This window comes from Electrophorus electricus, chromosome 4 (genome assembly GCF_013358815.1).
Source record: "Electrophorus electricus isolate fEleEle1 chromosome 4, fEleEle1.pri, whole genome shotgun sequence".
Lineage (NCBI taxonomy): Eukaryota > Metazoa > Chordata > Actinopteri > Gymnotiformes > Gymnotidae > Electrophorus > Electrophorus electricus.
The window spans coordinates 17,051,489-17,065,688 of NC_049538.1; the positions used below are offsets into that span (position 1 = coordinate 17,051,489).

General features: G+C 41.9%; 1 protein-coding gene across 3 annotated transcripts in view; it reads left to right on the forward strand.

Annotated features, from left to right (window-relative positions):
• The window catches only part of LOC113580125 (SH3 and multiple ankyrin repeat domains protein 2), a 123,984-nt gene that overhangs the window by 36,120 nt on the left and 73,664 nt on the right, over positions 1 to 14,200 (forward strand). For all 3 annotated transcript variants that reach the window (XM_035525480.1, XM_035525481.1, XM_035525482.1), the window contains exons 6-10: positions 307 to 458; positions 692 to 859; positions 2,690 to 2,806; positions 5,425 to 5,502; positions 10,157 to 10,223. In XM_035525480.1, the coding sequence (XP_035381373.1) occupies positions 307 to 458; positions 692 to 859; positions 2,690 to 2,806; positions 5,425 to 5,502; positions 10,157 to 10,223 (582 nt within the window). The remainder of the gene's footprint in view (positions 1 to 306; positions 459 to 691; positions 860 to 2,689; positions 2,807 to 5,424; positions 5,503 to 10,156; positions 10,224 to 14,200) is intronic.

Genomic DNA, 14,200 nt, shown 5'->3' on the forward strand with positions numbered 1-14,200 from the left:
CTCTGGTTGTTACATATTTCTGCGGCTGGACAGAAGGGGCTCTGGTGACTTTTTTTGTTCATTTTTATTTTTTCTCACACAAATACATAAATATACCCACCAAGAAAAAGGGAGGGCACAGAGCTAATGATGGTATAATAAAGCACATATAGATACAGATATCTGCACATATATGGCTGTACATACATGCTCTTAACAAAGGCGATTGCATTTGACCAGTTGGAAAACCTCGAATGGCTCTTTTTAACAAACTGTGTTTGTTTTTGCTTGCTTGTGTGTGTGTTTGTGCATGCGTTCTCTCTGCAGAGACTCCTCTCACATTGGCTGCACAACTGGAGAACATGGCTGAGATCATTAAGGCATTAAGAAATGGAGGAGCTCACCTGGACTTCAGGGCTAAAGACGGCATGACGGCACTACACAAAGCAGCTCGCTCGAAAAACCAAGTTACACTCACGGTACAGAGAGAGAGAGTGAGACAGAGAGAGACAGAAAGAGTGAGACAGAGAGAGACAGAAAGAGTGAGACAGAGAAAGAGAAACATGGAGAGAGAGGGGGGATAAAGTGAAGGACAAATACAGATGAAGTGGGTGCTCTTTGATGTTCTGATATAAACACATTGTCTGATGCTACTGTCATGCATGCTATACATGTCTACATGTCATCTTGTTACATTTGGCTGGCTCCCCAGACTCTGCTGGAGTTGGGGACGTCGCCGGACTACAAGGACAGCCGAGGCTTGACAGCTCTATACCACACCGCAATGGTGGGTGGAGACCCATACTGTTGTGAACTCCTCCTCCATGAACACGCCTCCGTCTGCTGCCAGGACGAGAATGGCTGGCACGAGGTTCACCAGGTGAACTCTAACCCCTCGCCTCTCAGTTGTGTTTTCGTTGTGTGTGCATGAGTATGCATGTATATTCCTGTGTAGTGTATTCTGTTGATGTGTACATTTGTTGAAATTTTAGAAGCCTTTGTGTTTGTGTGTGTGTGTGTGTGTGTGTGTGTGTGTGTGTGTGTGTGTGTGTGTGTGTGTGTGTGTGTGTGTGTGTGTGAGACCTTATTTACAGTATGTAATTATGCTAGGCAACACAGGTAACCTTTTCCTTTCAGACATCAGAGAGTCCACACTGGCTTTTCTCCTTTTGGAGATTAGACCTTGTCCCTTAGCAGATCCTCTGGACACCACTCTGCCCCTCATCCCATCCAGAGGCCAATCATAGTGCATGTTGTCTTCCGGCTAACCCTCCTCCCCTCCCCCATGTCCACTGCCTCTCTGTATGGATGCTTTTCACACCCATTTCCTCCCAGACACCCAACAAACTACAGCAAATTACATCTTAGTAAGCAATTGAAAATCTCAGTTAAAAAAAACAAAAAAAAACCAAAACAAATAAAAAAAAACCAAGCACAATTTCAACTACACACTGAGGCTTGATTCCCATTCTAGATCCATTTGCCACAATCTTTAATATATGACTGAAGTCAGCTGTTTTGACTTCGTAACACTTAACAGAAAAGCTGTATTTTTGACTGTTCATGTTGCCTGTTCTCAGAACTTTGACCCACTACGGTCCTGGTATTTGAATATTTCACATTTATATTGTTGTGGAGACAAGTCTTTCTCAGCTGATGAATGTGTCACATTACATTTTTTTTTTGGGCCATTTGATGAATATGTCATCCTGGAGCTGAAAGACTGAAACTTTGAAAAATGGAAACGCTGTCATATTGTTTAATGCCACGCTGCCATCTAGTGGCAATTCTGTGTCATAGTGAAAAGGAATGGACACTGAGATTATGCAGTTGTGCTACATGCTAAAAATAGGTTGCATTGTAACCAGATGATATTCCTGTTCAGTATAAATAAATATAGGCCTAAGATTTTCTTAAACATTATATCAAAGATGATATCATTAAAAAATGATATAAAGTTGTTATTCTTCAACTACCCAAACACTCAGCTGAACCACTGATTATAATTTGCATGGTTAACAACCTATTTTGGCAAACAGTTTCAAAGTGTTGGTCAGTGTGCCTCCATGAATTCTGTAATGTTTAATGATAGTTTGCGCTGAAGCCAAACATACAGTATACCTTGTCCTAACTTCCTTTTGGAGAGTAAGACCTGAAAATATTTTTACAGAAATAATGTGGTCTACTAAATGTGCATCTCTGTAACAGGAATTGTAATTATTCAGATCATAGCACAGGATATGGTCTTGATAAAGACCGTGTATTAGTACTGAAGATGAAAGTTACTTTATAACTACATTTCACCCAGTTACTAAAGCCCTAACAAATGTACAGATTTCCAGTGCTAGAGACCATCAGCTATAGTCTATAGATCTATAGATTAATAACTTTTAGTACTAGTTGATTGATTTCATTCCCACATAGTGTAATTTACTGTTACTGATGCATCTGGCTTTGTGTGTGCATATGTATGCATGTGTATGCCTGTGTGTGTGTGTGTGTGTGTGTGTGTGTGTGTGTGTGTGTGTGTGTGTGTGTGTGTGTGTGTGTGTGTGTGTGTGTGTGTGTGTGTGTGTGTGTGTGTGTGTGTGCACGTATGTATGCTTATGAGTGCCTGTGGGTGTGCATGCATGTTTACTTGTGCGTGTTTCTGTGTGTGTGTGTGTGTGTGTGTGTGTGTGTGTGTGTGTGTTTGTATGTGTATGTGCAGGCTTGTCGACATGGCCATGTCCAGCACCTTGAGCACCTGTTATTCTACGGAGCAGATATGAGTGCCCAGAATGCCTCTGGAAACACCGCCCTGCACATCTGTGCCCTCTACAACCAGGTGTGTGTGTGTGTGTGTGTGTCTGTGTGTGTGTGTGTGTGTGTGTATGTAATCATGCCTTATTTGAACATAACTTGCATGTTTGTGTTATTATGTGTGCTGTTATGAAGTTTTGCCCTGTCTTGCCATTGGGTTTTCTGTGTAACTCTGAGTATGTTTATAAAAATTGCCATTTTTGTTGTTATGAGTATAAAATGCGCCATTTATCTGGCTGAGCTCAGCTTTTTGACATCCTGCTTTTACTTAACCTGATGTTGGTTTTCATGGTTCCAAATGTGGTGGTTGTTGTTGTGTTGTTGAGGAAGTTTGTGAGCTGTAAATAGACAGAAGAAACTCTGATGGTTAGACAGTTTGGACTGTTAGACAATTCTTTCCACTCTGCAGTACACTTTTTTGAGCAGTGTTCCTGCATGTTTTTCTTAGGTTTGTAAATGTGTTTGTGTGTGTGTTTTGTTTTAATAAGCTTGTCAGAGGAACAACTTTATTTCTGTTGTTCTCTGTATTCCCTCTCCACTGCACGCTCTGCTGAATTTCCATACATCTTTGTTTTTCACTTGCCTGTGTATGTTTGTGCAATTTCTTTTTCTTCTAAACACGGGAACATATAATGATTATGGCTGCACTGATAGCACATTTAGATTTGTGGCTGACACTGATTTCTGTAAAGCTGCTTTGTGACTTCACATGTTGTTAACTTTGCTCTGCTAATATGCCCTTAATGAGCTTCTTTGCATTGGTAATCAGTATTATTTGGCTAAATATTCAAATTTTGCAAAACAAAGTTGCCTAAACAAATCTAAATAAGGATGACTATAAGGGCAATTGTTGAGAAAACCACCCCAAAAAACTTGACTTGTCATTGGTTCAAGCCCCACCACTGCCAGGTTTCCACTGTTGGGCCCTTGAGCAAGGCCCTTAAGCCTCAGTTGCTTAATTTGTATTCAGTCATAATTGTAAGTTGCTTTCAACTTACATCAGCTAATTGATCTAAATCTAGAGTGGCCCAGCTGTCTGTGGTTTCTCCCTATAATCAGGAGGTCACAGGTTCAAATTCTGCCACGGCTTGTGGCATCAGGTTATGTGCTTGTATGGGCACAGATGTTGTAAGGTTATACTACAGTATTGGCAATGGTATCAGTACTTAATGATAGCAATATTGGTCCAATTCCAATACTATCAGTCTAAGTATTTGGTAATTGTTCATGATCTGTGTAATGGAGAGACATAGGTGTGTGAAGCAACTTTACTGAGTGCAGTTTCCAGCAAACAAGCTCTATATAAAAAAAAAAAAAAAGCAGGTCAAAATCCAGGCAAAGAGGTTATTATAGAACTAGCAAATAGCAGGAAGATGGATAAGCAATGTTTAAAAACACACACACACAGCAGTCCTATGAAAGACAGATGCATGCAAACAAAGAACGGACAACCAAAGGGGTATACACTGTGGGAGTCATTTGGAGTTCATGAATGTGGCACAAGGTGTATAATGATGAGGAGGTTATGTCAGTATATGATTGGAAGAGCTGTTAGAACAAAGAGAGTCCGGGACATGACATGACCTGTAACTGTTCCAGAACTGAATGGATCCTGATTTACTGTTTTTACCTCCTCAATCCTCCCATTTGTATTTTACTAATTAGCTGTGACACTGCCAATTGGGAGCAGTCAGGCAAGATTTGGGGAGATGATCAGGAGACAGGCGGAAGCCCACACAAGCACACGCAAGCCAACCGCCCCTTCCATCAAATCTGCTTAGCCCTCGCTTACTTCAGTGGATTGTGCCCCAAAAATCTCTTTCCATTTGGATTTAGTCCTTGCTAAAGGAATGAGCAGAAAAGCGTTTGGCCTCTAGGGCTTCCTGTCAAGTGGCAGAGGTGGAGAAAGTGTGGTTGGATGTGCTCCCTCGCCAAGCAGCCCGTCAGCCGCCTGCCCCCTGCTTTTAATTGTGCAATTTATTGGAAATCATGCTGCAGTATTTATCGATTGGTTGTCATTCCACAGGCAAATTGATCAAATTTGAGATTGGCATGGAGGAGAAGAGTATGTGAGAGTAAACATGTCTGTGTTTACATATGTAATAAGATGGACTGAACTGATCTATAAGGCTGTCAATTTTTGCTGCTGTTGTTATTCTTGACAGTCTTTCACTATTGCTTGGCGTGATTAATATACTCTCTCTGTGTGTGTGTGTGTGTGTGTGTGTGTGTGCGTGCGTGCGTGCGTGCATGCGTGCGTGCGCGCGCGTGTGTGTGTGTGTGTGTGTGTGTGTGTATACACATGTATCTGCATATGTGTATGTTGGAATACATATGTTGTAGTCTCTCTTTATGTGTGCATACGTTAAAGTGTCTGATGACTATAGGTTCATTACATTTATATGCAGCATTATTCTTTGTTGCCCCCGATTGGGAAGTCATGGAGGGGGGGATGGAGCAAGTGACCCTGCACCCCTGTGCCAGGTGCCCCTGCACCCCTGTGCCAGGTGCCCTTGTACCCCTGTGCCAGGTGCCCTTGTACCCCTGTGCCAGGTGGATCAGACCACTTGGCCTTGACAACTAAGCTGAGAAACACTGATGTACGGGGTTGTTTTGCTGGAACCAACTCTGTCTCTTTTGTAGGATAACTGTGCTCGGGTGCTGCTGGTCCGGGGATCTGACAAGGAGGTGAAGAACTACAACAGCCAGAGTCCATTTCAGGTATATGGGCTATACGCTGCCTCCTACTTTTGTAGAGTGTGTGCAATGCGTCGATTCAGATGAATATTTTAAGTGAGCTTTTCAGACTCTTTACTCTCCAGTGTGAGACAATTGTTTACACTAGCTATCGCAATTACATGCAGAGACATGTGTACTAATGTGAGTGAGTTCACCTATACAGTAGTGAGAGACAGTAGAGCTGAATAATGTATGAAGCACTCAAGTGTACCACACACACACACACACACACACACACACACACACATTGAGAGAAAGAGCAGGAGAGAACGAGAAAGAATTGGTAAGATTCAGTCATAAACCAGAGTTCATGTGGCTTTGAGCTTTCCATCCATGCTAGTCATTCTTGGAATGACACTTTAGACTAAGATGGATGACATTTCTGAACAACAGCAGAAAGGCAGAAAGCACTGCAGTGAAGGAAAGAGTGGGTTGACAAAAAAATATTACTGGCTAGGGCTACTGGAGGTGTGACTATCTCACCTTCACCAGAAACTGGTAAAGAGGCTTCCTCAACACAATAGCGCACATATTTTGGCCAAGTATTGGATCAAAATTAGCATTAAAAGCATGTTTGCCATAAAAGCATGTGGTCCAATATGGCTCTGCTAGGATAGTCTTTGGGCTAAAAGGGAATGATCTCACCTGAAAATGTCCTTTTCTTCCCTGTTCACTTCATACATAATATGGCCATATTTAATGAGCTACGGCATGACAACAAAAAAAGAAAAAAAAGAAACATTGCAGTGGTGGACACCTCCTGTCAAATGCTGGATGAAAATCACTGAGTTTTAAAGATTTTATTATGTTAGGAGAGAGAGAGAAATTTTGTTAGCAGATAGGAGGACCTACAGATTTGACAGAAAGCAGTTGGCAAGTGTGTTTGACCTCAGTGTTGGTGCACCAGCTGGTGCTAATTTGTAAACCAACACCTCCATTTTCGTTCTTACAGGCTGATTAAATAGGTTGGCCCCTATAGATCTCACCTTGTATTCAATGGTTTTGTTCGACAGGCACATTATCCAGATTTGTGTAGGACAAATTCTGACATGTCCAGAGAAAATGTAGTCCAGTGTGGAGGTTGTCTTCTTATTTGTTTGGTGTATCTTTTGAAATAAGAAGTGCCTGTTTGGAAGAAACTATATGCATAGCTGCATTCATCGTTTATGTTTTAAAATAGTTTTAAATATTTCTAATATTATTTGGTGGGATCAGGAGCTGTGTAGATTCTTAATGGAGGTGGACCAGTGAATGAACAGGAGGAATGTTTTGTACACTCTATTATCATCTTCCAGCCCTAGAAACCACTGGGGTGGCCTGGGATGTCTAAGCCCAGACTGTTTGGATGTGCCGGGGTGGAAGGAGGGGCTATGATGAGGTGATACCTCCATCTCTCCTCCACCAGACTGAATGCAGGCCTAATGTATTGCGCGGTTACAGCTCAGATCTGCCTCACCAGTACATAATGCGGCAATGGATGCTGAGACTTCTGGCCACTTCTTCTAGGCCCCTTATGTTGACAATAGTCACATGCAGCATTCACATTTTTATTTGCTTGCTTGATCTGTTCTTTCCTGTCTATTACCGTGTCAAAGCCAAAGTCAATTTTATTTATATAGTACCTTTTACAACAGTTGTTGTCACGAAGCAGCTTTACAAATGCCAGAGCCCAAGCCCCCAGTGAGCAAGCCAAGGGCGACAGTGGCAAGGAAAAACTCCCTAGAGGATGAAAACAAAGCCTTGAGTGGAGCCAAGACTCAAAGGGGGTAGCCATCTTTATCTGGCCAACAACAGACACTACAATAGCAACAATATAAACAATGTGGAGCTGAATAAGTTGTGAAAGAGAAAGAAAAATAAATAAATATTAATAAAAATAAAAATAAGCAATCAATGTCTAGGCTGGTTTTCTAAAAGTCCTAGAAAATATATTATTAGGTATGTCCAGGTATGAGGCTCTGTAAATTACGGAACTGTAATGTGCAAAGATGGACGCCGGCAAGTCTAGCTATGGCAGCAAAGCTAAAAGAAAGAGCCAGAAGGAAACACAGGTATGAGGGCACCCTGGAACATCAGCACTCCGCTGCGTTCAGTCAACAAACTTGAGTCAAAAGACAGTTGAAGTGACAGTATCATAACATCCCATAGCATCTTTAACATAGGAAACGTCTCTGCCCCCTGCAGTAGATTTTCTTATTCTTGGTACTAGTAAAGAGCCTGCACCTTTTGATCTAAGCAGACATGGTGGGTCTAGGAGTTCTCTAAGGTACTATTGGGCAAGACCGTTCAATGCTTTTTAGGTCATGAGATGTATTTAATAATTTTTACTGGGAGCCACTGTAACGTAGCTAAGATAGGAGTAATGTGGTCAGATTTTCTGGTTCTAGTAAGAACTCTGGCTGCTGCATTTTGAACTAGCTGCATCTGTGTCTCATTATGTCCCTTTAATATGATTGTTGTTCATTTTATCTTTCACTGAATAATTTACAAGTAGATCAGGTGTGATTTCACTGCTGTTAGTGCTAGCTGAGTGTTTGCAGACCTTAAAAAAAGCAACAGTCTCACTTTCAGGAAAAAACTCTCAATCTGCTAGGCGTTATCCAGAGATATGGTGCTAATGGAATGATGGTGTGAAATTTGAAATTCCCCTGATATACCTCTCTCTCCCTCCCCTTTTAAAGATTCTGATTTAGTCTTAATTAAGAATCCATATCTAATATTGCTGGAGGACCCCTCTGCCCCCATCATCTTGATTTTTTCCCCCAGTAGTAAACAAGGTTTCCATAACAACCACCTCTCATATGTTCTGCTAAGTGGGATATTCTCCTGGAGGCAGATGGCTTAAAGAGTTAAATTATTATCCCTGCATTGTAGGTCTGATTTTCATACTATGACTATGACGGCCCGGAAACTGTGTTGGGGACAGGGAGCAGGGAACGAGTTAAAGAGGTATGGGTTGACACCCACCTGCAGGGCACCCAAAGAGGGCATGCGTGGGCAGCAAGGGTTCAAAAGTGTGCTGTCAAACAGATACACCCACGTTACCACAGCGACAGGCTGACTTCAGGAGTAGTGACCTCCCCTGATGGCAGGTGTATGAGCCAGGTATGCCTGCGACTGTGGCCTTCATCTGTTTTCAGCTGCTTTTGGGACATTTCAGGCACTGATCTACTGACAGTTAGAAACAGAATTGTGGTTGTAGTTCATCAGCCATCTGTTCAGGTACTTTGTAAAATGGTGTCTGTTAGGAATATTTGGAGGATATTTAGTGTTGTATGAGAGAGGGCAGCTATAGATGGAGAGTGGCAGATCCTGTGATAACTGCCACAGATGTTCATCTTAAGTTACAGTTTCTGTAACATGCAAACACGAGCATCTTATATAAAGACCAGAAACCTCTAGCACCTAGTTAGCATATCAGAGGGAGACAGCAGTACAATGTTTGAGGATGGAGGTTTGATGGAGTGTGTGTGTGTGTGTGTGTGTGTGTGTGTGTGTGTGTGTGTGTGTGTGTGTGTGTGTGTGTGTGTGTGTGTGTGTGTGGTTGACCCAGGTCTGTTGTCAGTGGTGTGTTGGGCAGTTTTTGGAAGTGTGTTCATAACTGAAGTCTGTAGTGTGTATGTGACACAGGTGTCTTGCTGCCATAGGTCAAGTGTAAATGGACAGCTGAGGCTTGGTGTTTGATCATTTGAATCTTTCTAACTGTGAAAAACTGGTGGTATGTTTTTCATGAGCTGAGAGATTTACTTCACATGAGAGGTATTTGATAAAAGTGGGTCTATTCATTTACTCCAGATGGGAGAGTATAGTATTTTCACATCACCCCCGAGTGGTTATTTTTCCAGCACTCTGCATTATTTCTCTGAGCCTGTACTTAACCAAATCATGGCCCCTGAGGACCTGCTGGTTCATTTCCTCAGGCTAGAGCAGCTAATCAGATGGAATTGCTTTTAAAAGATGTGCAGTCTGGTATTCGTTCACATACAAATGCTGCGGTTGGTTGCAGGCTGGTTTGGTGTGATTTGGTTGTTTTGGAATGAAACAGCATGCTATTTTTAGTGCTGTTTATTGTGACACATCCTCCTTCATATCAGACTGCAGTGAAAGGAAGATGAAATGTACAAGTGGTTAAGAGTATAGAGAGGAAGCTTCACTATGTCCCTACACAACACTGTCTCTCACTGTCTGCCATCCCCAAACTTAATTATTAACAGTTTTTCATTTGTCTTTAATAAATTAGATTCACAACCTTTCTTACTTATACTGCATGTTATTGTTATTCTGTTATTCTAATGCAAATAATGAATGTCTCTGTTGAGAAATTATTCTCTGGTGCAAAGGTAAACAGTACTTTATTACCTACATGTGTGCACATACTCACACACCTTCATTCAAAACCAGCACAAGCATACTCATTCATTCAGTCTGAGGTTTCCATTTTATTAGGAATAGTATATAAGGAGCTAGTTCTTCCTTAAAAACATTGTATCAAAACATTTTACAGAAAAAAATACTAACTGCTTGAGTCTGGCTTATCTGCCATGCTTGCACTAAAATGTTGATTTTTGATATTTTAGATTAGGAATATTAATGACCTTTGTTGAGCATTACTGCAGGTCTTCCTTCTGTGTGGCAGGTTGCTATCATCGCTGGAAACTTTGAACTGGCTGAGCTCGTCAGAAACCATAAAGAGAGTGACGTTGGTGAGTTGCTCTCATCTCACCAATCATTCACCCCTCATCACGCATGCAGTGTTAGCAGTGCTGCTGACTGTTAGTCTCGGGGTGTTGTTAGAGGCTGCAGCTTCTGCATCTCTGAATGTCTTTCCAGAGTGGTGATGAATGCACTAATCCCAAACTTCAGGATTAGAACAGTGAAGAGCCAATGTGGAAGAGCCAAGAGTTTTGACTCACACACATGTTTGCACACAAACACACACACAAGCACACACACATACACACACATATATTTACACACACACACACACACCTACACACACACACACACACACACACACACACACACACATACATATGTTTACTTTGATTGATCCAAGAGTTTAGACACAGAATCAAGACTATTATCAACACCTTTGATAAACACACAGTTGCAAAAATAAACACACACACATACATATGTTTACTTTGATTGATCCAAGAGTTTAGACACAGAATCAAGACTATTATCAACACCTTTGATAAACACACAGTCGCAAAAATAAATACACACACACACACACACACACACACACACACATACACACAGTGGAAAAATACAATGGTTTTATAGGTGTGGGTTTTGCTGCATCATTTTTGTAGGTTGGACTGTGTGTGTGTGTGTGTGTGTGTGTGTGTGTGTGTGTGTGTGTGTGTGTGTGCGTGTGCGTGTGCGTGTGCGTGTGTGCGTGTGTGCGTGCGTGCGTGTGTGTGTGTGTGTAGGACCAGACCCTTGATTGGATTTGGATTTCATTGCACTCCTGCTTTTTTGACCCACCTTATTTTTGTTGGATTATAGCCATCATTCAGATGAGGATATCTGGACTCTGCCAGGCGACATCTGCACACTAAGAGAGAGAGAGGGAGGGCAAAAAAAGAAAAAGCCAGAGAGAAACCACTTCAAGAATTCCAGTTCTCAGCAGGAACAAATTTCACTTTCCCACAACAATGCTTTTCTATGCATTCTGCATTCGTCTTTCTCCCTGTTATTCTTTAAATGCATTTTTTACAGAGAAACACAAAATTCAGCAGGCGGGATTAGAGACACAAGTGAAACAAATAAATAAATAACAAAAATAAATAAATAAAGGGGAAAGTAATCCGTGATTGCGTCCCCAATTGGGGACGAGCTCCATGCCAAAAGCTAGTAGGGCCAGCAGCAGCAAGGATTAGCTTCTCCTCAGGACAGCCAGGCCGCCTCCACAGAGCACACTGCCTCCAGCAGCAACTCCACGGCCATATAACGGCCCCGCCAGCCACCTCGGGCAGCCTGCTGGCCTCCTGGCCCAGATTTGCCCCCGTCCCCAGGCACCCCTGTAAGCAGAATTAAACCACCAGGCTCCTGACTCACGCCACCAACTCCGCTGATCTGTGATGGTTGTGGCTGGTTGGGATCGTGGCTGTTTGGGATTGTGCTCCACTGGTTGGTATTGTGTTGGACATGGGTTCCACCTGCTGGGGTTCCACACTCACTGAGTGTGAGTGTCTATATGTCTGTGCTCTGCAACATGGGTCCTCACAGGGTAGAGTTATTATTTCTGTGAGAATATTAACTTATGTTAGGTTAGAAAGATCCTGACTTTATTAAACATCATTTGCAAGCAAAGCCCATGTTCTGCTTTGTTTCCAATCATTTTATCACATCCACATTTTCATCACTTAGAACTGAAGGAAGCATAAGTGAATGTGTATGTGGTCTTGTTTTTGAATGGGTTTGAATGAAGGGAAGAAAAAAAGGTCTGAATAGAACCAGTGAAATAGAATGAGTCACAAACCTTTTTTAATGGTTCATTCAACTGCAATGGTTCATAAACCATAACATAGAATTCAGCCATTCTAATTGTATTCATATACTATTTATATACTATAATCTATTTATAATCTCTTTTATAACATTTTACAGTGAGAGTGAGTTAAATCATCAAAGAACCAACAATGTGGTCACATATGTGATTTTCTGTCATGTGTTTGGCAGAAGTATACATGGGTCATATAAGCTGTTCTGCATTAATTATGAAACACAATGAATAATGAAGATAATGAATTATAGACATGAAAGAAAACTTTTTCCTCCATCCGTCAGTGGAAGTATGCCACCATATATACAGCCTATAGACACACTAAATCCACATCCCCCACTCAGACTCAAGATGACCTACATATAGCCTACAGAATACAGGGTTAGAAGCCTCATAGTGCAGTGTAATTTTCTGCCTGTTCAGACAGGTAGTGGTTGGAGTTAGGATTAAGAGTTAGGGTTGGGGTTAGAGGTACAGTTAGTTATAGATTCATGGTTAAAGTTGAAGTTTTGTTTTTGTTTTTTTTATTTTAGGGTAAGTGATTAATTGCACCATTGCATTGTAACTATAAAGACAAAATAAAATCAGACAGAAAAAGTCACTCACTGTACATTGACTTTCATATTTTGATTCTTGCTTAGGTTAGCTAATAGATAGCTAAGCACCCTCGTTGGATTTCATCATTCATTTTCATGATGACGTGAGTTCTAGCACCCTCTACTGAATGCCTATCCCCATCTCACAAATAATCTATTGGGTATTGTAATGAGCAAAGGCAATTTTATTGTATTTCATATGGATGAAGTTGTAAGAAAAACCCTAGCTCTAAGCAACCATTTCCTTATAGGTTGGCTAGTGCAAATTGCTATGATTCTTTGTTGTAGTTTTGTTGGCTTTGAAGCATTGTTAGGTCAGTAATATCATTTTGGGCATTACACCAGCATGTCATTAGCTGTGGGCGCCCTCTTCTGCCAGTCTTTGCTCTTCTCCGTGTGTGCAAGCCTATGCTTTCATGAGCCTGGGCATTACACAGTCCCTACACACGGACCCCCTGCCATGGAGCCTGGCCCTCCACTAATGAGCTGATCAAACCTCTGATGTGTTCATGTGTTCATATCAGTATGAGATGAGAGAAGCTCCATAGACCAGACTAGCAGACTGACCATGTTTGTTGGAGATGAGACCAGGTTTCCTCATAGGAGTTGTAGGAGTTAATGTGGGGAGCTAAAGTAAATTTAAGTAGAGTATAGCATCTGCTTCTTTTGAAAAATCTAATTGTCTTGATTGAGTTAGTGCATTGTCCTTGTTTTTCCTTTTTATAATATGTCAGGTTTCTGAGTTGTTTTTTTTCAGGGTACTGAAAGAATACACTGACATAGACTGATATGTGACATGCAATCTATATCCAAAATACGCTCATTATTGTACTTATTCTCTCCTGCTTCAGCTATGCCCCTTTGAAGATGATTGACAGCACTGTGTATTATCGTGTAGGCGGTGACTGTGTGTTAATTTTGTAGCAGCCGCTCAGTGCTGTTAGCACCCTATGGGCTCCTAGGGCCAGAGGTGCCCATGTATGTGCACTTGAGTGAATTGGCGACTGGTCACGTTTCCTGCCTGTGCGGCCCTGTGGCAAGCTGGGCCCTTCTCCTCACAGTACCCGCAGCAGTGGTGTGCGTCTATAGCAGTGAGTGATTGGTGTGCTCCAGCAGGTGGGCCACTCTCTCATAAGACACGTCTCCTGCTTCAGCATCCCTACATATGGACTGGTGCCTAAGATCCTCAATCTGGTTATTATTGTACTTTGTGGATCTGCATGCATATATGACTGACATGGATCATATGCACTGCCCACACACTGCGAAATGGCTTAGGTAAGTCCAGCTTGGAAGCTGTGGCTCAAAAAGCTCTTTCTCTCCATGTTTGTCATCAGTTTCCTTATTTAATAGTTGGTGCCATGGAGAGAGAGAGAGAGGGAGAGAGAGAGGGAGTGAGAGAGCACCCTACTTCCAACTTCTGATGACACAGTCGAGAAGGCCTTTTTAACACACAAAAAAAGAAGCCAATGAGTTAAAACCTAATTAAATGTCCTGCGAGTCAAAGCACTGGTAGCACTTGCTAACACTCAAGCACTTCGTGTGTGACATGTGAGTGCTCATGGCTTTC